The sequence below is a fragment of the Moschus berezovskii genome, chromosome 18, assembly GCF_049115385.1.
Source record: "Moschus berezovskii isolate FMDL1 chromosome 18, NW_MosBer_1.0, whole genome shotgun sequence".
Classification (NCBI taxonomy): Eukaryota; Metazoa; Chordata; class Mammalia; order Artiodactyla; family Moschidae; genus Moschus; species Moschus berezovskii.
Genome location: NC_142477.1, coordinates 11,835,475 through 11,862,065, shown reverse-complemented (window position 1 = coordinate 11,862,065; position 26,591 = coordinate 11,835,475). Strand labels below are relative to the sequence as shown.

At 45.6% G+C, this 26,591-nt stretch overlaps 1 protein-coding gene across 2 annotated transcripts in view; it reads right to left on the bottom strand.

Annotated features, from left to right (window-relative positions):
• The window catches only part of ADCY2 (adenylate cyclase 2), a 453,943-nt gene that overhangs the window by 52,277 nt on the left and 375,075 nt on the right, over nucleotides 1-26,591 (bottom strand). For both annotated transcript variants that reach the window (XM_088827623.1, XM_055422281.2), the window contains exons 16-18: nucleotides 22,552-22,689; nucleotides 13,205-13,324; nucleotides 3,457-3,626 (exon numbers count right to left, since the gene is read on the bottom strand). In XM_088827623.1, coding sequence (XP_088683749.1) covers nucleotides 3,457-3,626; nucleotides 13,205-13,324; nucleotides 22,552-22,689 — 428 coding nt within the window. The remainder of the gene's footprint in view (nucleotides 1-3,456; nucleotides 3,627-13,204; nucleotides 13,325-22,551; nucleotides 22,690-26,591) is intronic.

The window sequence follows — 26,591 nt, the reverse complement described above, 5'->3', positions numbered from 1 at the left end:
GGGTAGCCATTCCCTTATCCAGGGGATCTCCTCAACCCAGGGACCGAACCCAGGTCTCCCGCATTGCAGGTGGATTCTTTACCATCTGAGTCTGGTTTCTTGCTTGGCGTTCGTTTTAAACTGCTATTAGAGAACATTTGTTAATTTTGAGGTATTATGTTATTATGTCAGTAATATTCATCTTCTGGGGCTTCCCTGGTGGCTGAGTGGTGAAGAATTCGCCTGCTAATGCAGGAGATACAAGTTCGATCCCTGGGTCCAGGATCCCCTGGAAAAAGAAATGGCAACCTACTCCAGTATTCTTGCCTGGAGGATCCCATGGACACATGAGCCTGGCAGGCTACAGTCCATGGGGTCGCAAACAGTCGGACACGACTGAGAGACTAAACAACAACGATTCATCTTTCGGCAGAGGAATGCTTCCGGGGAGTCCCGTGGCGGCTCCAGCAGGAATTTGGAGATGCCCAAAACTTAGCCTGTTGGGGCTGCTTGGAGGAGGACAAGAGGGACTCCATTGTGAAGACTGTCAGCCATCTTAAGGCAGGATGTGAACTGAGCCTGAACCCTGTTAACCGTCCTTAAAGAAAAACCAGGAACCCCCCCTCCCCACAGATGGCAAACAAAGTACAGGTCAGGTTGTCTCAGTTAGATTAACAATAGCGCCTGTACCGTATGTTGTAAAACTAATTACTAACTCACTCTACTGACTCCAGTATTCTTGGGCTCCCATAGTGGCTCAGTTGGTAAAGAATCCGCCTGCAGTGTGGGAGATCTGGGTTTGATCCCGGGGTTGGGAAGATCCCCTGGAGAAGGGAAAGGCTACCCATTCCATTATTCTGGCCTGGAGAATTCCATCAACCTTATAGTCCATGGGGTTGCAAAGAGTCAGACACGACTCAATGACTTTCACTTTCAACTAGTCATGCAGCGGAGGGTTAAAACCAAGTCCTCCAAAATCATTGGGGTCCTTGTTGGGAACCAATTCCCCTTGGACCCGCTAGCATAATAAACTGTACTCCACTGTCTTGAGTGTCTTCTGAGGAGTGTTTTGTGACTCTGGATTCTATAACAAGTCAAGATGAGGGAGGTGGGTTTCCCTGGTGGCTCGTAAAGAATCCACCTGTGAGTGCAGGAGACACGAGTTTGATCCCTGACCTGGGAATATCCACATGCTTGGAGCAACGGAGTTCCTAAGCCACAACTACTGAGCCACATACCCTAGAGCCAGTACTCTGCAACCAGAAAATCCCCGCAGTGAGGAGCCTGTGCACTGTGATTAGAGAGCAGACCCCCTTGCTGCACCTAGAGAAAAGCCCATGCAGCACGAAGGCCCATCACAGTCTAATAAATAAAATAAAATAAAAAAGATCAGGGAGATAGGTGCACCCTCCTAGGGGCTTCCCTGGTGGCTCAGATGGTAAAGAATCCACCTACAATGCAAGAGACTTGAGGTCGGAAGGAAAGGCAGGTGCCTGAATCTTGTCAGGTCAGCCCTCCCAGCTAGAAGGTGATTTTAAAGACAGAACCAAGAGTGTACACACTACAGACCTCGTATGAAACAAAGGGCTCTGAAAGTAAACCTTTTCTTCAACCAAATAACTACTTTCCTGCTGCCGGGGTTCTCATCAGAGGTGGTGTCTCCCTCAGGTCCCCAAAGCAATCCCCCCCATCAGAAACCTGCTAATCTGATTTCTTTTTTTGCTCCGACTTTAAACTTAATAAAGTGCGATTCAGTCGCGTCCTCAGCCATGTGTCAGAATCAGTGACGCTACATTTATTTAGGGATTCGATACAGGCTCTCCATGCAGTAGAGAAATAGTAAAGCATGTTTGGTTGGTAACTTTGAGAATGTATCGGAAAATTAACTTCTGACTTCATTCTCATCTTGGCTAAGGAATCAAAAAATTTCCTTAATGCAATTATGTATTTTTACAACCCCACTACCCACCACTTGACTACAGATTATTAGGGTTTCATGGTGTGGAGGATGACAAAAATTAAGTTAGGTGAAGAGAGTGCGGTGTAGTTGTGTTTCTAAAAGCAATCATTTTGTGAGGAAACCTTTACACAGTGAGGTGCCCGTGTTGTTGACATCAGGCTCCCTTGGTGAAGTAGCCATGGTCTGTCAACACAAACCATCTTTCGGGAGCACAAAAATCTATGCAAATATTTAAGGCATTTATTTTATGTTAAAAGAAACATAGAAATACTATGAGAGATTATGCAAAGTGCTCACAGGAAAAACCTGAAGTCTGAAATAAACTTAACAGTTGATACAAAATGTGTTTTTGCTGTCAAGATGTGAGTTGGAGAATATCATGATTAAAACTCTTTTTTTTCCAGGCAATGAATAAATATTTATGATAAGCTTGCAGAAGTAATTTGATAACAGGAGACATTTTATAAATCCAAAGGAGTGGACTTGGGAAGATCCTTCTTGAAGCATCCAGTCCTAAGGCTGGCAAAGTAAACACAACCATATCCTTGGGGGCCTTCCCTGGTGTCTCAATGGTAAAGAATTCGCTTGTCAATGCAGGAAATGTGGGTTCGACCCCTGGGTCAGGAAGACCCCCTGGAGAAGGAAACGGCAACCCATCCGGTATGCTTGCCTGGGAAATCCCATGGACAGAGGAGCCCGGTGGGCTGCATTCCATGGGGTCACAAAGAGTCAGACAATTACTTAGCGACGAAACAGCAATAACAACAATCCTTTCTTGGAACTTGCCACAGTTGATAGTATTCCCTCCACACCAGGATATTTTAGGAAATCCTCAATAAGAAATTTTGCATTATACCTTGTGAATAGAATCATTTATTTTCCCAGTACTTTTGTGTCTATGGATTGAGTTGTTTTGATCCGGGGGCTGAACTCTCTTGCAGGACACATTCTTCAAAGTCTGGAGGCCTATCCAGTTCTCGTGACTTAGGGTGGGGGATTGCACCTGGCATCTAGTGGGCAGAGGCCAGTTGTTCTTGTTTAGTTGCTAAGTTGTCCTTGCAACCCCATGGACTGTGGCCCACCAGGTTCCTCTGTCCATGGACTTTCCTAGGCAAGAATACTGGAGTGGGTTGCCATTTCCTTCTCCAGTAAAAGCCAAGGGTGCTGCTAAATAAACTTCAATGCATAGGACAACCCCTCCACCCAAACTCTCCCTCCAAAAATTATTTTAGTCCAAAATATCAATAATACTGATGGGGAAAAAAAGATTATTCTTATTAATATAGTACAGATTATAACACAAATGGTCTCTCTAAATCCTTTCATATCTACTGATTATCTACAATCATGCCTAGATCATACCTAGGTAATCTATGATACAAACACAGCATTCTCCAGAATCACCACTCACCCAAAGATTCCCAACAACAATGTCATTCATTTAGTCCACACACACTCCCACTACCAATATCCCATGAAAGGACTAAAGTAAAAAGAAGGGAGGAGAAGCGGGTTACCTCTCGAACAGGACCTGGCTGTAGTCGTCCAGGAGGGGAGCGTGAGTGTGGAGGAAGATGGTGTTGTAGCCCACCAAGGCTGCCATCATGATCAGCATCTTCAGCTCATAATTCACACGCAGGAAGACGGAACAGGAGATCAGCCCCAGGATGCAGCTGTATATAAAGTACTAGAAGAGGGAAATATGTTAGGTGAATACTGAGGGTCTATTCTGAGGAATGCCAGAAGGAGAACTAAAACTGGGGGCCACCGCCAAGCTCACGGGGTCAACTCCCAAACTGATCGTGAAAGCAGATGCCTTTGTCTGCTCTTTGATCCAGTGGTAAATGACTAAACACACTGGATTTAGAAAAGAATTCCTCATGGCATGGCTTGCTCACCCAGGGTAGCGTGTTTAATAAAAATAATCATGCCAAGTGGCCAAATATTTTTCAAAAATAACTTTTAGATATCTATGTGGAAACCATGTCATTATACGCAGATGTCATTTGCTTCTTGAAAATGAAACAATATGACTCCCCACACATTTATCGATTAAAACAAAGTGACAGTCCACAGGATCTTTTGTGGGCTTTCAATGATTTAATTCATTCAGTTCAGTTCAGTTCAGTGGCTCAGTCGTGTCTGACTCTTTGCGACCCCATGAGTAACAGCACGCCAGGCCTCCCTGTCTATCACCGACTCCTGGAGTTCACTCAAACTCAAGTCCATCGAGTCGGTGATGCCATCCAGCCATCTCATCCTCTGTCGTCCCCTTCTCCTCCCACCCCCAATCCTTCCCAGCATCAGAGTCTTTTCCAGTGAGTTAACTCTTTGCATGAGGTGACCAAAGTATTGGAGTTTCAGCTTTAGCCTCAGTCCTTCCAATGAACACCCAGGACTGATCTCCTTTAGGATGGACTGGTCAGATCTCCTTGCAGTCCAAGGGACTCTCAAGAGTCTTCTCCAACACCACAGTTCAAAAGCATCAATTCTTCAGTGATCAGCTTTCTTCACAGTCCATACATGACCACTGGAAAAACCATAGCCTTGACTAGACGGACCTTGGTTGGCAAAGTAATGTCTCTGTTTTTTAGTATGTTATCTAGGTTGGTCATAACTTTCCTTCCAAGGAGTAAGCGTCTTTTAATTTCATGGCTGCAATCAGCATCTGCAGTGATTCTGGAGCCCAAAATAATAAAGTCTGACACTGTTTCCACTGTTCCTCATTAAGGGGATACAAATCATCGCAGGTAGTTCTGTTAAAGGTGTAGCAAAGCCCAGGTCTTTTATTAAAAGGGCAGTTGTGTGGGTGTTCACTGGAAGGACTCATGCTGAAGCTGAAACTCCAATACTTTGGCCACCTCATGCAAAGAGTTGACTCACTGGAAAAAACCCTGGTGCTGGAAGGGATTGGGGGCAGGAGGAGAAGGGGATGACAGAGGATGAGATGGCTGGATCGCATTAGCGCGTTGATGCACACGAGTTTGGGTGAACTCCGATGGGCAGGGAGGCCTGGCATGCTGTGATTCATGGGGTCACAAAGAGTCGTACACGACTGAGCGACTGAACTGAACTGAACTATGTGTCAGAGGGATCATCTAGAATAAAAAGGACTTAAGAAACTAAAGGTTTTCAACTACATATACAATAGATAAGCAACAAGCACCTACTGTATAGCACAGGGTACCCTACACAATATTCTGTGATCACCTGTATGGGAAACAACCTAACAAAGTATGAACACATGCATATGTACAACTGAATCCCTGTGCAGCACACCTGAAACCAACACAACGTGGCGAACCAACTGTCCTCCAAGTAATGAAAGTGTTAAACCTTCTAAGGAGTTCTAGGCTTCACCAGACTGCTCAGGAATCTTTATTCGAGGTGAAGAATTACAGCAAAGATGATTGAGAATAAATTAATGCACCATATAAAGTAAAGCAAAGCTGCCCAGGTGGCTCAGTGGGTAAAGAATCTGCCTGCAATTCAGGAAACGTGGGTTCGATCCTCGAGTTGGGAAGATTTCTTGGAGAAGGGGATGGCAACCTACTTCTTGCCTGGAGAATCCCATGGACAGCAAAGCCTGCTGGGCTACAGTCCACAGGGGTCGCAAAGAGTCAGACAGGACTGAAGCAACCGAGCACACACACACAGAGTAAAACAAACAAACAAACAAGATTTAACATGTGTTAAAAATCAATTGGCTGTCGATATGAGTGTTTACTTCTGAGCTCTCACTCCTATTTCATTGGTCTGTATGTTTTTCCTTACGCTAGTTTCACATTGTATTGCATACTGTAGTTTGACAGTAAAATTTGAAAATGAAAAACAAAAAACTAAAAGCTGTGAGCCTTGTCCAGGGGATCTTCTCTGGTGGCTCAGATGGTAAAGAATCCACCTGCATTTCCATACAAATTGTGAAATTATTTGTTCTAGTTCTGTGAAAAATACCGTTGGTAGCTTGATAGAGATTGCATTCAACCTATAAATTACTTTGGGCAACGTATTCATTTTCACAATATAGCCAAAACAATCTTGAGAAAGAAGAATGGAACTTGGGGAATCAACCTACTGGACTTCAGGCTCTACTACAAAGCCACAGTCATCAAGACAGTATGGTACTGGCATAAAGACAGAAATATAGATCAATGGAACAAAACAGAAAGCCCAGAGATAAATCCATGCACCTATGGACACCTTATCTTTGACAAAGAAGGCAAGAATATTCAATGGAGAAAAGTTAATCTCTTTAACAAGTGGTGCTGGGAAAACTGGTCAACCACTTGTAAAAGAATGAAACTAGAACATTCCCTAACACCATACACAAAAATAAACTCAAAATGGATTAAATATCTAAATGTAAGACCAGAAACTATAAAACTCCTAGAGGAGAACATAGGCAAAACACTCTCCGACATAAATCACAGCAGGATCCTCCATGACCCACCTCCCAGAATATTGGAAATAAAAGCAAAAATAAACAAATGGGACCTAATTAAAATTAAAGGCTTCTGCACAGCAAAGGAAACTATAAGCAAGGTGAAAAGACAGCTTTCAGAATGGGAGAAAATAATAGCAAGTGAAGCAACTGACAAAGATTTAATTTCAAAAATATACAAGCAACTCCTGCAGCTCAATTCCAGAAAAATAAATGACCCAATCAAAAAATGGGCCATATAACAGACAATTCTCCAAAGACATGCAGATGGCTAACAAACACATGAAAAGATGCTCAACATCACTCATAATCAGAGAGATGCAAATCAAAACCACAATGAGGTACCATTTCACACCAGTCAGAATGGCTGCTATCCAAAAGTCTACAAGTAATAAATGCTGGAGAGGGTGTGGAGAGAAGGGAAGCCTCTTACACTGTTGGTGGGAATGCAAACTAGTACAGCCACTATGGAGAACAGTGTGGAGACTCCTTAAAACACCGGAAATAGAACTGCCATACGACCCAGCAATCGCACTCCTGGGCATACACACCGAGGAAACCAGAAGTGAAAGAGACATGTGTACTCCAATGTTCATTGCAGCACTGTTTATGATAGCCAGGACATGGAAGCAACCTAGATGTCCATCTGCAGACGAATGGATAAGAAAGCTGTGGCACATATACACAATGGAGTATTACTCAGCCATTAAAAATAATGCATTTGAATCAGTTCTAATGAGGTGGATGAAACTGGAGCCTATTATACAGAGTGAAGTAAGCCAGAAAGAAAAATACCAATACAGTATACTAACGCATATATATGGAATTTAGAAAGATGGTAATGATAACCCTGTATGCGAGACAGCAAAAGAGACACAGATGTATAGAACAGTCTTTGGGACTCTGTGGGAGAGGGCAAGGGTGGGATGATTTGGGAGAATGACATTGAAACATGTATATTATCATTTGTGAAACGAATCGCCAGTCCAGGTTCGATGCATGTTACAGGATGCTCAGGGCTGGTGCATGGGGATGACCCAGAGGGATGGGATGGGGAGGGAGGTGGGAGGGGGGTTCAAGATGGGGAACACATGTATACCTGGGGAAGATTCATGTCAATGTATGGCAAAACCAATACAATAATGTAAAGTAATTAGCCTCCAATTAAAATAAATAAATTAAAAAAAAAAGAATCCACCTGCAATGTGGGAGACCTGGGTTCAATCCCTGAGTTGGAAGATTCCCTGAAGGAGGGCATGGTAACCCACTCCAGTACTCTTGCCTGTAGAATCCCCCTGGACAGAGGAGTGGGTTACAGTCCATGGGGTTCACAGAGAGTCGGATACAACTGAGCAATGAAGCACACACAAAATTCTTTGATCCCGGTGAGTCATCAGTACCCTGGAAGTGGACAGGCACCCGGAGAAATTGAAGTCCCCAGTGTGAGGAAGAGGCCAGGCATGGTCCATCTTCTGTGGTTCACGGGAAGTAGCCGGCAGGCCCGCCCTGTGTGAGCACTGTTCTATCAACCACAATGGACATCGTCACGACAGCACAGCCCTGGATTCAATCATGCTCCAACCACTCATCAGCTGAGTCACTTCAGGCCAGTGACCTGACTTGCCTGTGTCACTGTTCTCATCTGAAAAATGAGGGTAATAATGTCTTTGTTCTAGGTTACTGAGGAGAGCACGCAAAGCTTGGAGTGCACTGCCCTGCAGGCCAAGGGGTGCCCGCCAAGTGGAACCTGTTTCCATTCTCACAAAGCCTTTGTTTGCTGGATCAAGGGGCTTTCAGAAGGTGAGCTACCATCTCAGCATTACTGCAGCAGAAGCAGCTCTCAGTAAAGTCGAATCATTTCAGTAAAACAGATCCGACTGATGTTTGATAAATCCCGCCTTTAAGAAACAGCCCAGGGTGTAAGCCGCTCCATTTTCGTTTCATTATAAGGGATACACCATGTATAAACTGCTTAGTTTTGTTATTCTATCTCTTTTATTTCCCCAGCCAAGGTCATTTACAGTCAGCCCTGGGTGAGAGTTGGTCTGTAAAGAAGGCTGAGCACGAAAGAATTGATGCTTTCGAACTGTGGTGTTGGAGAAGATTCTTGAGAGTCCCTTGGACTGCAAGGAGATCCAACCAGTCCATTCTAAAGGAGATCAGTCCTGGGTGTTCATTGGAAGGACTGATGCTAAAGCTGAAACTCCAATACTGTGGCCCCTTGATGCAAGGAGCTGACTTACTGGAAAGGACCCTGGTGCTGGGAAAGATAGAAGGCAAAAGGAGACGGGGGTAGCAGAGGATGAGATGGTAGGATAGCATCACTAAGTCAATGGACATGAGCCTGAGCAAACCCCAGGAGGTGGTGTAGGACAGTGGAGCCTGGCAGGCTGCAGTCCACGGGGTCGCAAGGAGTCGGACCCAACTTAGCGACTGAACAACAACAACAACTTGGAAAGGCTCCTGACACTAGCGCCTCGGTCCTGTCCTTGGGGGAGAGGAGAGTGGAAAAGGCAGGCTGCAGGGTTCCCGCCAGTGCTCCCTTCCCTGTGAAAGGCACCCGCGCAGATCAATGAGGGCTGAGACCTGGCATCTCAGCTTCAGAAGGAAGACCAGCAATCCATTCCCTGGGCACCCACAACAATCGGGTCAGTCCTTGGGAAGGAAAGCACCCCTCGGCCGGGGCCATGACGGGCGGCAGCAGGCTTGCGGATGCTGAAGGTTGTAAGCGCAGTTTCTTTGGCAACAACAGCCTCACGTCAGTTCTCCACCGTTCTGACCACTGACCCTCTGAACGGCAGAGAACAGGAGGAGGAAAGGAGCCTAGGAAACACATCCTGATGGGCCAGTCGAGCTGGTGGACAGGAATCGTGGAATCCAGAGTCTGGGAGAGAGAACGGCTTCCCTGGTAGCTCAGCTGGTAGAGAATCCGCCTGCGATGCAGGAGACCCCTGTTTGAGTCCTGGGTCGGAAAGATCTGCTGGGGAAGGGATAGGCTACCTACTCCAGTGTTCTTGGGCTTCCCTGGTGGCTCAGCTGCTAAAGAATCTGCCTGCAATGCGGGAGACCTGGGTTCGATCCCTGGGTTGGGAAGATCCCCTGGAGAACAGAAATGCAACCCACACCAGTAATCTGTCTTAGAGAATTCCATGGACTATATAGTCCAAGGGTTTGCAAAGACTCAGACATGACTGAGCGACTTTCACTTTGCGGACTTTTCACTTTTGGGAGAGAGAGGATGGGCACCACTGACTCAGTCTCCCTAAAGCAAAGGGGGAGGTGGCCTGGGCTTTGAAACCAGCCTCATTTATAGCGCACTTCGCCATTATTACCTTGTTGTTCAGTCGCTAAGTCAAGTCCGACTCTTTGCAACCCCATGGACTGCAGCACACCAGGCTTCCCTGTCCTTCACTATCTCCCAGAGCTTGCTCAAACTCAGGTCCATTGATTCGGTGATGCCATGCAACCATCTCATCCTCTGCCATCCCCTTCTCCTGCCCTCAATCTTTCCCAGAGTCATGGTTTTCCAAGGTCTTTTCCCTTTTCCACCAGGGTCTTTTATTACCTTAATGACTTAAATTACTTATGTACATACTTAATGAGTAAGTATTGTCCTTAGAGGTGGGTATGAGGCTCAGTGACATGTGGGCATCAGTACTGGGACCGCCTCTGAAAGCAGCTCAGGGAGCCCTCCAACTGCCTGAGGGTCCTCAGGGGGCCTCCGTGCCTGTGGGCATGTGCCCAGCAATGTGACCGGGCAGGTGCCTTTCAAGTACAAGGTGGGCTTGTACTTTGTATGTCATCTCTTTTTTTAGTTCACATTGGGGCTCATCCACTACTAGATTTTTCTAAAGTATCTGTCCTTACCAAGAGTTTGAGAATCCTTGCTCTTTAGTCAGTAGTCACGGTTGTCTTACAAAACTGCTCCAAAAGAGCCATGAAGTCACCTGGCACCTGGCAAGGTTCCCACTCAGGGTCTCACCCTTCCACTCACAAAGGAGCTCACTGGTACAAATAATTAAAGGCATGCCTGTCCCCTGAGTAGGTGATTCAAGGTGAGGAGGATGACAATGCGTACTTGAATAATTCCTGTGAAGACTGAAGAATAGAATGGAAGTAAACAGCACAGAGCAGCACCTGGGCCACGTGAAGCTGTATGAATTGTGCTTTTATTGTTATAAAATGGGGCTGTTTGTAAGATTTGATTTTAAAAAGGATTTTGCTGCTAAAATTATGCTGAAAACAATTATTAGAATTAAGATTTTCGATAGTTCAGCCTAAGTGAATAAGAAGCAGAATTTGTTGTTGTTCAGTTGGTCAGACAAGTCCGACTCTGTGACCCCATGGACTACAGCGGGCCAGGCTCCCCTGTCCTTCACCATCTCCTGCAGTTCATTCAAACTCATGTCCATCGAGTCGGTGATGCCATCCAACCATCTCATCCTCTGTCTTCCCCTTCTCCTCCCGCCTTCAGTCTTTCCCAGCATCAGGGTCTTTTCCAATGAGTAAGCTCCTCGTATCAGGTGGCCAAAGTATTGGACTTTCAGCTTTGACATCAGTCCTTCCAGTGAATATTCAGAGTTGATTTCCTTTTGGACTGACTGGTTTGATCTCTTTGCTGTCCAAGGGACTCAAGAGTCTTCTCCAGCACCACAGTTCAAAAGCATCAATTCTTTGGCACTCAGGTTTCTTTATAGTCCAACTCTCACATCCATACATGACTACTGGAAAAGCCATAGCTTTGACTATACTGTCCTTTGTCAGCCTAGAGATGTCTCTACTTTTTAGCACACTGTCTAGTGTGGTCATAGCTTTTCTTCCAAGGAGCAAGTGTCTAATGAACAAGGCATGGGGATGGCTCTGAGGCACATCCTCCCTCCAGGGGTTGATGGACCAGGTGTGCTAACGACATCCATCCAAGGAGAAGGAGCCAGACCACACAGGGAGTTTAAATCTTTCTCTAAAGAAGGGTGCTCCAAACTGCCCATGGTGAGGTCACAGCTAGTAAACCCTCATCATGAATCTTGTCCCTCACATAACTATAATAGAAAAGATGCTGCCTAATCCTCACTGGGTTCACAGTACTACTGAAAATGAAGGCCAGGACCCCAGGGAAAAGGGATGAAGCTTATGTTGTCCTCTCTTCCTGAGCCTGCGGGGACCCTGTTATGGACTTTGGCCAGCTGGCCTCTGAAACAGTCATGGATTAAAGAGCACCAGGTGCCACTACTGCCTGTACACAGACCTTTGAGCGTCCCAGAAAATTGAAATGATGAGATGGGGAAAAAGATCAATGCCTAACATCAAGGGGATAAATCAACAAATCAAAATGAAGAAAGGAGGCTTTACCGCTATAGTTGATGGAGTTTAAGAAACTGGTAGAAAAATTTTAAAATATACATCTTAAATGACCAATTTCCATGAGTCTGGAATAGTTCTTCTAGCACTCTTGAAGCTATGGGAGACAAACTAAATGTATGTTACTTTTAGATGATTATTCAGAAAATCAAAAGAAGAGTATCAAAATCATCTTTTTTGCACACAAAATTCATAGAATAAAGAAGTTATTAAGCAGTAAATAACTAATTTAGTTCTTTTCACTTAAAAAGACTGATGTATGAGTAAGTTTTGAAATTTCAATCTAGGCCCTTCTGGACCTTGGTTAAAATGGGCTGTTAGTAAGGATTATTTGAGATATAATCACTGGATGGCATTTGTAGCCAAAGAAGAAGAAATATGAGCTTCAGACCCCGTCATCACAGACTCAGGAAGCTAATTCACGGAGCAGTTAGTGAAATCTATAAGCAACACACCCAGGAATTCAATGACATTCAACTGAAAGCGACATGCTGGGATGCACGCTACAACGTGTCCTGTCAAGATAAACCGGTGCGGTTGCTATGCAGAACAGTATGGAAGTTCCTCAGAAAACTAAAAATACATAGTCCAGCAATCCCACTCCTGGGCATATATCCAGACAAAACTATAATTCCAGAGGATACATGTACTACTTATAGTGGCCAAGACACGGAAACAACTTCAATGTCCATCCATACGTGAATGGATAAAGAAGACGTGGAATACTACTCAGTCATGAAAAAGATGCAGTAATGCCATTTGCAGCTACATGGATGGGCCTAGAGATGATCATACTAAGTGAAGTAAGTCAGACAGAGAAAAACAAATACCATATGCTATCACTTATATAAGTGATAAGTGGAATCTAAAATACGACACAAATGAACTTATCTACAAAACAGAAACAGATTCACAGACATAGAATACAGACTTATGGTTGTCAGGGTAGGAAAGGGGGGAGTTTGGGGTTAGCAGATACAAACTAGTATGCATAGAACGGATAAACAACAAAGTCCTATTGTATAGCATGGGGGATTATACTCCACATCCTGTAATAAACCATGATGGAAAAGAATATATATGTAATAAACCATGATGGAAAAGAATATACAATCTGTAAAACTGAATCACTTTGCTGTACACCAGAAACTAGCACAACACTGTAAATCAAATATAAGTCAGTAAAAAGATGAACACGTAGTATTAAGGGAATAAAGGCACAAAGTCATCTGTCAGAGCCTCAAAAGGCCATGGAAAGTTTGTCCATGTGGTCTAATCGGTTTGTACTGGCTGGGAGTTTTCTATCAAAGGCTGGCAATTTTTACCCTGTCAGGACAGACTCAGGTATGGAATCTAAACAAGGAGAATAAAGTCTACGGCGGAAGAGGAAGTGGAAGGCACGCCACTGAATCAGCAGCAGCACACAGGAAAACAATAAAAACAATAAGAACCAGAGACATGCTTACCGGCAGGAAAAACAAATTTTGCGCACGCAGAATCGCTGCCTGGTTACTTGCGGCAGAAAGACTCGTGTTGGACGCGTTGGCAGTCGGAAGAATTGTTTCCTCTGAGTCATTCAGGAAAAACTGCAAAGAAAATGTTGCTGCAATGAATCAGTGCAAGGGAAAGTAAAGGGTTAGCAGGTGGGGGCTCAGCTTACTAAGGACATGTTTCTTTGGCTCACTAAGCAGCGCTGTGAGTACTGTTCAGCCTCTTTCAGCTCAGTTCAGTCACTCAGTCGTGTCTGACTCTTTGCGACCCCATGAATCACAGCACGCCAGGCCTCCCTGTCCATCACCAACTCCCGGAGTTCACTTAAACTCAGCTAATCCCTTCATCTTCTCTTAGAGGCTCCGGAAATCTCTATCGAATAAGCAAGGAGGTCTTGCTGTGCTCCACACTGCACAGTGAATTCCAGAACTCCTGGACTGATGCTAAGGAAAACAGAAGCACCTCTGTTAAATAGGAATTTTAAAATGAACCAAGCACAGGCTGAATCAGTTCTAATGAGGTGGATGAAACTGGAGCCTATTATACAGAGTGAAGTAAGACAGAAAGAAACGCACCAATACAGTATACTAACACATATATATGGAATTTAGAAAGATGGAAATATAACCCTGTATACAAGACAGCAAAAGAGACACAGTTGTATCAAACAGTCTTTGGGACTTTGTGGGAGAGGGTGAGGGTGGGATGATTTGAGAGAATGACATTGAAACATGTATGTTGTCATATGTGAACCGAATCAGCAGTTCAGGGTCAATGCATGTTACAGGATACTCAGGGCTGGTGTGCAGGGATGACCCAGAGGGAGGATAAAGGGAGGAGGGAGGTGAGAGGGGGGTTCAGGAGGGGGAACTCATGTACACCTGGGGCAAATTCATGTCAATGTATGGCAAAACCAACCAATATAACATTGTAAAATAAAAAAAAAATCAAAAAAAAAAAAGAAAGACGTGGAGGCTGTCATCACCCCCTGCACACAGCCAACTCTCCATCACGAGATGGGAGTCTGCACTCTGGGTTTTTGCAGTATCTTCATCATCTTCACCAAACGCATCAGTGGAGTCTCCTGAATTTTGTACCTTAAGAAAATAAATTAATTTTATGGGAAAAATGCAATAGCTGACACCAACATTTGCCTTTACTATTTGTGAGTGCTTGGCAGCTCAGGATCACCAGGGGTAAAACAGGAGAGAAAGGATGCTCTCAGGGCTATTGGAAACGGGGTCCTAATTTAAAAAGGAGGCAATCCTGAGAAAATAAATATGATTAGCTCTTATAGGGGCTTCCCCACTGGCTCAGCACTAAAGAATCTGCCTACAAAGCCGGAGATGCAGGTTTGATCCCAGGGTCAGGAAGATCCCCAGAAGGAAATGGCAACCTACTCCAGCATTCTTGCCTGGGAAAGCCCATGGACAGAGGAGCCTGGAAGGATACAGTCCATGGGGTCACAAAGAGTTGGACAGGACTTACAACTAAGCAGCAAGAGCGGGGACCAACAGCAGCACCAGAAGAAGAGGGTCAGTCAGCTAGCAAGGGAGGCAAAACTCAGGCTCTTTCTGCTTCTCTCTTCCTTGCTCACCCGATCCCCTCTGTTTCTCTCTCTCTCTTTCCTGGAGAAGCTGCCATACAGGTTGCTTAGGGTCAGTCACTTTCTATCCTGTGACTGTGGGTCAGACAACTGTTCAGTGAAGATGAAGCAGAGAATCGCAGGCCAGGTTCCCTTATGAAAGATATCCATCTCCTCCATGAAACTAGCTAGGTTTTCTGCACAGGGCTCACCGTCCATACACAAGGTCTAGAGAGGAAAACTTCCCTGCACAGTTCCTACCGCTGCTTTTGTTTGTCCCTTTGACGGTGGGCTTCTTGTCAAAGATCTCCAGCAATTTACTTAGGTAAACAAGAAGGAATTTGTTTAATATATTGTTGGAACATTTCCTCTCAGATTCCAAGACTGGTTCTAGATACAGTGTTTCTGCCCATTATATATGTTGATAAAATGCTGCAAGATACTAATTTAAAAGTCAGATAAATGTAGATTTCTTTATTTATGAATTGTTGTTTGGTTGCTAAGTCGTGTCCGACTCTTTGCGACGCCATGGACTGCAGCATGCCGAAAGATATTATTATTTACTATTAATATTAAATAATTTATCAAAACTGTCACAAACCCTGGATGAAATATAAATGTGCTGATTATTTGGAAAAAATATAACAGGAAAAAAAATGAAGTAATTGCTGGCCAAATATAAGATTCCAAAATGTAAAAATTTAATTAAAAAAAAAATCTAAAATGTATGTTGACAGACCCAACATACATTTGATTTAAATACTAAAGGAAACAACAAATAGAAGGAGACCATTTAGATTGATAGGTTACTAGTCTCAGGAATCTGAGATCTTAAAATAATTAAAGAAAAACCCTTCTTAATTATATCAGCATAAAAAGAAGAAAATAAATGAGTAATAATATATCCTGTGAAAGCTTTGTCTTGCAAGAAGGCTCTGCAATAGTAGGATGGTTGAACTTGAAAAACAGTGGAGAACTTTAATCACCACGTTCAGGAATCCTTCATTAACCCCCTTCAGCTACATTTTTCTAGTGTTTAATTAACTACGCCTAAAATCAAGACCACTTCGTTCTGTCTCTGTGGCTTCACACTGCAGTTTGGAACCAATTTTCCTCTCCTGTCTCCTTAGCCACTTAAAAATAACAAACTCCTAATTACAGCCAGGCCAAGCTTGAGGGTTATCAATCCCACATCCTTCTCCCTCCTGGGTTAAGGTGCCACAGTTTTCTGCACAGAATGCATTTCTAGTTTCATAATTATTTGGGGAAACTCCTCTCTGGACCTATTTTAGTATTTCTACAACCTTTGCCCTAGTTGGGAAAATGGTATTCTCATCCCGGACAGAATATCCCAATTAAGTGCATATTTTTAGCCCTCCTTCCAAATGATACACTTCCCGGACAATGTAAAGCATCTCAGAATTATGTTTTTCAAATAATATGAAATTGTGAACACGCAATTTAATACTGAGCTTGTGCCCGATAACATCATTGCTTGTCATTTGGTTGGAGTTAGAAGTAAATAACCAATTAGAATTAGATTATCAATTAACCACTAGTTAACCATGGCTAACTCTGTGTCTAGGTGGCTCACAAAGCTGGGCTATTTATAATTATTCTCTGGGCAGTTTCTCGGGAAAGGTGCAAAATTTTAGGAGGCATCATGTGATGAAAGTATCAAAATGTCAGAAAAAAATGGCAGAGGATTTGAGCTTCTCAGACACAGCTCTGAATAGCCAGCTGGGAACTAAAATGGAAAAAAACACACAGGTCTTTTGCTATTTGATACCCCAAACCCTATATGTGAAAAAAAAATAAAAGGATAACTGACTGGTTTTCTCTACTTTTTATTGGAGTGTGGTATTTAAAATGTTCTGGTAATTCTTCACAGTTCATTTTAAATAAAGCTGACCTGGACATTTTGTCATTTATGTTAGTGTGTGCATGCATGCTAAGTCACTTCAGTTGTGTCCAACTCTTTGCCACCCTCTGGACTGTGTCAGGCTCCTCTTTATATGGGATTCTCCAGGCAAGAATACTTGAGTGGGTAGACATGAGCCCTCCAGGGGATCTTCCCCACCCAGGGATTGAACCTGCGACTCTTATGTCTTCTGCATTGGCAGGCGGGTTCTCCACCACTAGCGCCACCTGGGAAGCCCATGTTAGTGTGTAATGAGAGGGAAAAGAACACCATCCCTATTGACCCTGGCTCTTACAAGGGCTCTGAGACTTCAGCTCGGGAGAAACATTAGTGACTGAAAATCCACATGGAGGCTCAGCATGAAGGGGCCCGTCCACACAGTCAGGAGCAGAGGGAGCTGGCAGGGAGCCTCGGTCCTCACATCACCCCTGCGGCTTCTCTCTCTCTCCCGAGGGAAAGAAGGTGATGGCAGGTGGTAACAGAAAAGCAGTTTAATAAGGGCTGTTTGCCACTGGCTGGAAAAATCCAGGCAAACTGGGAGTTTTTCCCTGCTGTGAAGGGACTGGGCATCAAAGAGAAAATGAGAACCTTAAACATGTTATCCAAAGTGAGATGAGCCATATACACAGAGACTAATAGCACGTCATCTCACATGCGTGAGGCTTTCTAGGACGGCAAGTTCATCGGAGCAGAAAGCAGAGTAGATGTCACCGGAGCTGGGGGGAGGGGAAGTCACTGTTCACGGGAACAGAGCTTCTGTGCCAGACGATGACCAAGCTCCGGAAATGGAGAGGATGAGGGGAGCACAACTGCAGACACGCTGACTGCCCCCGAATGCACACTCAGCCACGGTTAACATGAGAAACTCTGTTATACATACTTTCCCCAAAGGAAAAGCAGCCAGCACTGAAAACAGAAAAAGACAGGGGAAAAGGGAAGAAAAGGAAAGCATTTTTCCCTTTACCCTAAAAGAACACTCCAACATCACAGGAGCCACGAAGAGGGTCTGAATGTGCTGACTTTAAAACGATGACCTTCCCCAAACAGAGAACTTCTTCCCAGTGACTTAGGGCTTCCCAGGTGGCTCAGTGGTAAAGACCCCAACTGCCAATGCAGGATATGCAGGAGACGTGGGTTCATTTCCTGGGCCGGGAAGATCCTCTGGAGGAAGAAATGGCTCCCCGCTCCAGTATTCTTGCCTGGAGAATCCCATGGACAGAGAAGCCTGGCGGGCTACATTTCATGAGGCTGCAAAGAGGTGGCCATGACTAAGTGACTGAACATGCGCACACCCAGTGCCTTAAGGAAAGCTTGCTCAGGAAGGCAGCCCCTTCCCTAAGCCCTGAACGAAAGAGCCGCCCTTCCCCTTGGAATGTTAGTCCAGAGCCCAGATTAGCTCCACTGCATTAATCACTGCTAACAAACAGCAAAGCTACAACTTGGGAGTAGGGCTGTTAGCCTAGAAATTGTTTTCTTAAAAAAAGTACCAGGATAAGTTTAAAAGCTCTTCTGTATTAAATAGTAGCCTCCCTAGGATGGAGATTTTTCAAGTGGGGCTAGGGGAAAAAAAAAGCACAGACTTACCGCTGAGAGCATCTGACCACATACAGGTAAAGACTGGTACTCGCCTCCCCAGTGGGAGGGGCCATCTTTCCTGAATGTGAGTGAGGGTCCTGGAGCCCACTTCCCTTGCCTGGCACCCCCTGGGGATGCATATGACCCCAGGGAGGTCACAGCACCCTGCAATGGGGCTGGGGACACCGGACCTTGTGTCTGCCTTATGCAGTCAAAACTCAAGTGGCTGGGGATTTAGTAGCTGGAGAATATTTCTCTGTAAGTCATCAGATGTGATCAGAGACAGCACCTGATGGACCAGTCCTTCCCGTGATGAATAAGACATGATAAGAAAACCCAATAACTAGGGAAAGTATTTCTTCTCCCTACCTAATGTTGGATTTTGTACTGTTTTGTGATATTTCCTTGAGACAAAAATAAAAGCCTCTGGATTGGGAAGAACCACTTCATCAGGTATCGAGAAAAATAATGGACAGGAACAAGTAGCTTAAGTCTTTTCCTTGCTCCAGAGGCTCTAGTCCTACAGGAGGCAGCCCGATGCGCCGAGCCTCATTTCATTTGTTCTCAAAGTTGATCCATCAGACTTTTACTGTGTCTCCCACAGACTGTTCTACCTCACTTGGCAATGCACTTCTTTCTTTCTGAGGAAGGAAAATGACACTGGAAGACATATTTTGGGTACAGAAAATGCATTTCTTCACTCCAAAGGGATTGCGGTTACTGTGAAAGTGAAAGTCGCTCAGTTGTGTCTGACTCTTTGCGACCCCATGGACTATACAGTCCATGGAATTCTCCAGGCCAGAACACTGGAGTGGGTAGTCGTTCCCTTCTCCAGGGGATCTTCCCAGCAGTCACTGTAAAAATGTGTTAATTGGTAGCTTCCTGGTGGCTCAGATGGTAAAGAATCTGCCTGCAATGCAGAAGACCCAGGTTCTATCCCTGGGTGGGGAAAGTTCCTTGGAGGAGGACAGGGCAACCCACTCCACTATTCTTGCCTGGAAAATTTCATGGACACAGGAACTTGGTGGGCTACAGTCTATATGGTCCCAAAGAGTCAGAGCTCATAAAACATTTATAGACAGTGACTGAACTGCCTGTCAATCACTAATTATCCTAGGAGAAATACAACCAGCTTTCACATCAGATTTGCTTCCCATTTGAATTCTGTCCTTTAAAAATTAGGTGATGAATTCTGGTTTTATAAGGTCAAACTGGATTTCATAAAGAAATGTTTTCATTCATTCTTCTCTCACTCTGGGAATGGCCCTTCCCTGTACAGAAGGTGCTTTCCTAGGATGTAAGAAAAAAAGAAGACCTCGCCACTACCTGTGTGATGCTGTGTTAAATGCTGTGTCAACTTTCAGGATGCATGCACAGGTGAGTGAACACACTTGGAAGGGATGTGTGCTGTGTTTAGTCGCTCAGTTGTGTCTGACTTCGTGACCCTTTGGACTGTAACCCACCAGACTCCTCTGTACGTGGAATTCTCCAGGTGAGAACACTGGAGTGTGTTGCCATTCCCTTCTCCAGGGGATCTTCCCGATCCAGGGATCGAACCTGGGTCTTCTGTGCCTCCTGCACTGGCAGGTAGATTCTTTACTCAATGAGCCATCAGGGAAGCCCTCCAAAGGGATGAAGAAGCTTAATGATAAGGGCCGGGGGGCAGAGGATACACACTTGGTCTATTAGAAGCCCCCAGATCTCTGTCTAGTGTTGTCCTTCAAGGATGTTCTGTTTCTCCCTGTGCCACCCCACTTCATGGTGAAGTCCACTCTTTGTGATCTGTTCCCCCACAACTCACTGAGCTCTTCCTGGAGCCGGCTGGCGCTTTCTCCCAGAGAGCTGGCCCTCAGAGCAGCAGGACTAACACACACGTTTGCTATAAGGTCCAGCACGAGGAACCTGCTTTAGGAAATGCTCCTTTCTCCAAGGCTCGCGCCACTCCCCGTGTCTCTGTCCATCCTCCTCTGCGGTGATGTATTCATGCTCATACCACAGCCAACGATACTGCCCGTGTGGGAAGGCTGGAGTCCAGCACATAGTGACCCACTTGCTGAAGGGCTCTTCCAGGAAAGGCTGGTCTTCAGTTCTGCATCTCACACTCCTCACCAGGAGGCCACCCCCACCCCCAACTCTGCTGATAGCGCTGGGGCCACAGTTACCCTCTCCGTGGGTCGTCATGCACAGAGTCCTCGGGCTGTTGTCTGGGCACCTCATGAACACAAGCCTCAGGCTGATGGTGGCCAACCTCCTCTCCAGCCCTTGAGATCTGAAACCCCTCTTGAGTAGGGTCGTTCTCGAGGGAATTCCCTGTCCAGACCAGGTACCATGTCCCAGCTCTTCCATGGTCAGTCCTGATGATGCCTTTGTTGGAAATAAGTGCTGTCATGATCCAAAGATGCCTGAGATCTAGAAGAGAGAGTCTCCATCCCTGGGGCAAGGTGTCATCACCCTTGGCACAGAAAGATGGCCCTGGATGCTGTGCATGTCCAGGGGGAGGGGAGATGGGCTGGAAGAAGTCGGGGGTGGAGGGCTGGGATGGTGGAGTTGCCATGGTGAACGCGACACAGCATGACAACTCCACACAGGAACCCAAGACCAAGGGCCAGCTGGTCCTCGGGAAACCTTCCATCTACACGGACTTGACTGCAGAGTCCTTTCTCCCAACAGACACCATCAGTTCTTACTGCACAGGCCCAGCTGGGGGCGGTCTCTTTGCAAGCTGAGCTCTGAGGCTGAGCAGGTGTGTACCAAGGAAACAGGAGTTGCAGGGACACCCCTCAATGGCCCTTGTCTTGGAAGAAAACCTACCTTAGGGCTCGTGCTTCTCAGGGGAGCTAGAGGGAGCTGGGCTATGAAGTCAGGGGAGGAGGGAGGAGCCAGCACAACTGTCCTCCAGATAAGCCCACGGGAGGATACCCAGGAATGCACACTCTCCCTGCCCTGATGGACAGGAAGAGGAAGAAGGGAGGGAAGTGGTGCTTGTCTGCCACCTTCTTCCTGGGTGTCTTTAAGGTGGACTTCGAGGCAGAGTGAAGCAGAAGAAGGGGCCACTCCACCCCACCACTGCTACCCCAGCCCATCTGCCTTCCAGTCGGCATCACCCTCGCCTGAATCTCCAGGTGTGTCCGTACAAACCATGTGACCCATGGTATAACATTGAGGACAGATCTCAAGCAAACCATCAAGGTCCCTGCCTACTTCTTCAGTCTTGCTTTTTGCTGCTTCTTAGGACACATTTCTCTCTTTGTCCTGATGCTAAATGTCTTCCCTCCTGATCTTCCCTCCATCATCCGGTGAAAACTACTTGTGTCCACTTTCAGAATTCCGTGCTGCCAGCCCGGCTCCCCTGTCCTCGCCCCGCCCCTCACGCTTCCACTGTCAGACTCTTTCATAACCTCTTACCCAGCAGTCAGTCTCCTAAACTTGGCCATAAACTCTGGGGAGACAAACTCACTTTGGGTTCCAAGGATCTAGTGAAGTACCAGGTGCGTATTTACGCTCTTTATATGTTCTTCTTTTTTTGCTGAGTGAATGCCTGGTGGTCGAGGGTGATGACTTGAGAATAATAAAAAGGATGTGTCTTAATTGGCACTGATTACCGAAGTGTCTGCTTTTAAGGATATACCACTAAAAACACTGATACGGTAAGGGCAACCCCTGGCTCAGCACTTGGCAAACGCCTGATGCCACTCTAAGTCTGCTAGGAGCATCAGTTCACTTACCTGAAAAATCCCCCTTAGCAGAGAAGTGTCAGTTCTCACTGAGAACTGAAAGTCTCAGTTTTCTCATGAGAAGTGAAGTGGAGCCCGTGGAAGCTTTAAATTAAAATTCTCCAAAACCGCCCAGATGGTTAAGGTGGGAGTGATGGTGATGTCTGAAATCGGGCCTTTTAAAGCCAGAGCAGCACCCCTTTCCCACTGCAGTCTCTTTAATTTGCTGATTCTGGTCTCCCTGGTGATTAGCCTGCTAACATTCGGCGGCATTTCTGTAGCTGGACTCAGGACGAGCTAGCGGGTGGGAAGCTGCTGGAACGAGTCTCCCTCCCTCCCTGGGGGCCTCCCCAGGAAGCAACCTGCCCCTGTGCAGAGCGGTTGGATGTTGAATTTAAACAGGCAGCAATGGGTGTTGCCGAAGGAGCTATGGGGAAGGTTTCAAAATGCCACCAGACGGACCAAATCCTGTGAGATGCACCAGATCCCATGAGATGGACACCATGGCATGTCCGGACTGTGACTCACCATATTGAACACGGCCATGGTCAATATGATGGCCGTGGTGATGACCGTCAGGGAGATCCGAGGCCAGGGCTGGTTGGCGATGATGCCCGATGACTTTAAAAGCCAGAGGAGAGAAGCAGATGCTTTCTTGCTGCATTGCTATGAGCGAAGAGAAAGAAAAAGAAACGTGTTGCTATTTTATGTATTTTTCTCAAGTTTCTCAAGGATGTTTAAAACACAAGATACACTAATCTTCTTCACACATGAGACCAATAGACCATGTTGGCATTCTTCTTACAAGCTGGGAACAAATTCATTAAATTTCTATGACAAATTATGAGGTGCTTGTATGTCCTTTAAGAGAGACCTGAAATTATGTTTAAAAATTCTTCTGGTAAAGGAAAAATACACCAGTTAATTAAATGACTCTGGCGGCTGCATTGGGTCTCAGATCACAGCTATGAGGAAGTCATTTTCAGAAATTCAGGTGATTTGTGTAGAAAACAGTTCAACAGTCAGCTAATCCTAAGAGTCCATCTGGACCACACATACGGCAGTCTGGAACCTGTCCCTATGAAGACGGCCCCCAGCGCTCCCAGCTGCGGCTCGTGGCGATGACTGCACCTCATCCGTCCTGAGAGGGCTTCCCCCACGTGGAGAAGCTCTACTTTTTATTATAAAAATACTACTTATAATTGTGTTAAAAACACATAAGATAAAATTTACCCTCTTAACTGTTTTTTTTTTAACATTCTTAGGGTTTTTTTAAAAAATTGGAGTATAATCGTTTTACAATGTTGTGAGGGTTTCTGCCATAGAACAAACAAGATGAATCAGCTATATGCATACTTATAACCACTCCCTCCTGAGCTTCCCGCCCACTTCACCCATCCTACCCCTCTAGGTCATGACAGAGCACTGAGTTGCTGCTGCTGCTGCTAAGTCGCTTCAGTCGTGTCCGACTCTGTGTGACCCCATAGATGGCAGCCCACCAGGCTTGCCTGTCTCTGGGATTCTCCAGGCAAGAACACTGGAGTGGGTTGCCATTTCCTTCTCCAACGCATGAAAGTGAAAAGTGAAAGGGAAGTCGCTTGGTCATGTCTGACTCTTAGCGATCCCATAGACTGAAGCCTGCCAGGCCCCTCCGTCCATGGGATTCTTCAGGCAAGAGCACTGGAGTGGGGTGCCATTGCCTTCTCTGGCGCTGAGTTGGGCTCCCTGTGTTAGACAGCTGCTTCCCACTAGCTATCTATTTCATACGTGGTCATGTACATATGTCAATGCTACTCTCCCAATTCGCCCCACCCTCCCCTTCCCCCAATGTGCCCACATCTTTCTCTATGTCTGCGTCTCTATCCCTGACCTGCAGATAGCTCTTAACCATTTTGAAGTGCAGAGTTCAGCAGTGTTAATTTTATCCACTTTGCTGTGCTGCCTTCCCAGGTGGTGCAGTTGATAAAGAATCCACTTGCAAATGTGGGACACGTGGGTTTGACCCTGGGTCGAGAAGATCCCCTGGAGAAGGGAATGGTAACCCACTCTAGTATTCTTGCCTGGAGAATTCCAAGGCCAAAGGAGCCTGGTGGGCTACAGTCCACAGGGTCTCAAAAGAGTCGGACACAACGGAAGTGACTGAGCATGCACGCATGCTCACCACTGGATGTGAGGTGGTTAGAAAGGCGACCAGCCCTGTGGTGGGGAACCAGGCCCCCGCAGCCGCGAAGCTTTCTGCAAGTTACTCACCCTCTCTGGCCTCTGCTTTTTCCTCTCTGAAATAAGAATAACAACAGTACCTGCGTCTTTGATTTTTTAAGAGATTTAAATGAGCTACATAAGGTGCCTCAAACAAGACATATGTGTTAGTTTCTCTTCTATTTGTGAAGAAAACATATTTCTCAGGAACATTTCAGTGACTAAAAATCTATTTGCTTTATATCTGCATGCATGTGAAGTCGCTTCAGTCTTGTCCAACTCTTTGTGACCCCATGGACTGTAAACCGCCAGGCTTCTCTGCCTACGGGATTCTCCAGGAAAGAATACTGGAGTGGGTTGTCTTGCCGTCCTCCAGGGGATCCTCCCAACCCAGGGATAGAACCTGTGTCTCTTACATCTCCTGCATTGGCAGGGGGGCTTCTTTACCACTAGCACCACCTGGAAAACCCTAGATGAACATAAAAACCATTTTTTTTTTCTCCTTTCTATTATAGTTATTTTCCCCTCCAGCTCCTGGTATAAACAGATGCAGAACATGTGTCTATAGCATCCATCCCCTGTGACGTGGAATCCCAGGGCTCACTCTTTGGGCAAAGTCTCCTGGGACCGCCTCTGGTTTCCTCTACAGCCTGTCTGGAGGGATGAGCAGTGCTGCCCTGGGCTCCAGGGGCTGAACCTCAGGCTGGCGGCTAGGCTCTGCAGAGCGTCTTCCTGTTAGGAAGTCTGGGGGAGACAGATTTATGCCTTAAGTTTCTTCTCCAAAGCATGGTTTGGACGGGGGTTGGTGATGTCCTTAAATCTGTTGTCTGAAGAGAGGCCCTTCAGTGCTGTGGACGTGTGGTATCATTCAGGACCACCCAGCTGGAGGATGCTCACCTGAAAGTTTATCATTATCCTTGTAGCACAGCCTACACTGGATAATACTAATACTATAAGCCACAGTGCTTTTGAACTGCGGGGCTGGAGAAGACTCTTGAGAGTCCCTTGGACTGCAAGGAGATCCAACCATCCATCCTAAAGGAAATGAGGCCTGAATATTCATTGGAAGGACTGATGTTGAAGCTGAAATTCCAATACTTTGGCCACCTGATGCGAAGAGTTGACTCATGGGAAAAGACGCTGATGCTGGGAAAGATTGAAGGCAGGAGAAGAGGACAACAGAGGATGAGATGGTTGGATGGCATCACCGACTCAATGGAGATGAGTTTGGGTAGACTCTGGGAGTTGGCGATGAACAGGGAGGCCTGGCATGCTGCAGTCCATGGGGTTGCAAAGAGCTGGACATGACTGAGCGACTGAACTGACTTAAGTCACAGTCATATCTGTATTCAGGAGGAGAAGCTATAACAGAGTGTAAAGAACAGAGATTCAAACAGTATATCATACCAGTCAACCCTAAAGGAGACCAGTGCTGGGTGTTCACTGGAAGGACTGGTGTTGAAGCTGAAACTCCAATACTTTGGCCACCTGATGGGAAGAGCTGACTCCTTGGAAAAGACCTTGATGCTGGGAAAGATTGAAAGCAGGAGGAGAAGGGGACGATAGAGGATGAGATGGTTGGATGGCATCACTGACTTGATGGACATGAGTTTGAACAAGCTTTGGGAGATGGTGAAGGACAGGGAAGCCTGGTGTGCTGCAGTCCATGGGGTTGCAGAGTCACACAACTTAGTGACTGAACAATAACAATACCATAGACCAGAGTCAGATCTGCATTCCAGAGGAGAAGTTATAACAGAGTGTAAACAGCAGAGATTCAAAAGACTGTCACAGTCACCCAGCTCATATTAAAATAGAAGATGCATTTGGCTGGCTCCTGGCAAATGAAGACAATATTTAATGTATTTGCATCCTAAGTGACTAGGATTAGGGTTTTTATTTAAAAGAAAATTAATAAAATGGATGCTTTTGTGTCTGTACCCAGAAACTGTCAATAGATATGATAATAAAAATTTTAAGAGCAGAAAACACAAAACTGCTATTTCAAGAGAGTGTTTAACTGTAGCTCAGATTCCATGTCGCAGTCAATTAGGTAAAATATCTAGTTATTACACAAACATATTGTTGAAATTGTAAAATTAAAAAAATTGCTGTTTGAATTTTTAGAGTTATGCATGGTGACGATATTGCCCAATATGCCACCTAATGAAAACCCGTCATGTTCCGCTCATAGACTAGGCATGTGCTGAAGCAGACACAACACGATTTTCTGCTCCTGTGACACACTGGGCAAAATGACAAAGTGGTGGCCCTAGAAACTCTGCCTCCGTTTGCCTACTGAATACACGGCAGACTGTCCTGGAAATCTGCCATGGTCCTATTCAGTCCTGCAAAGAGTGATCTCCTTG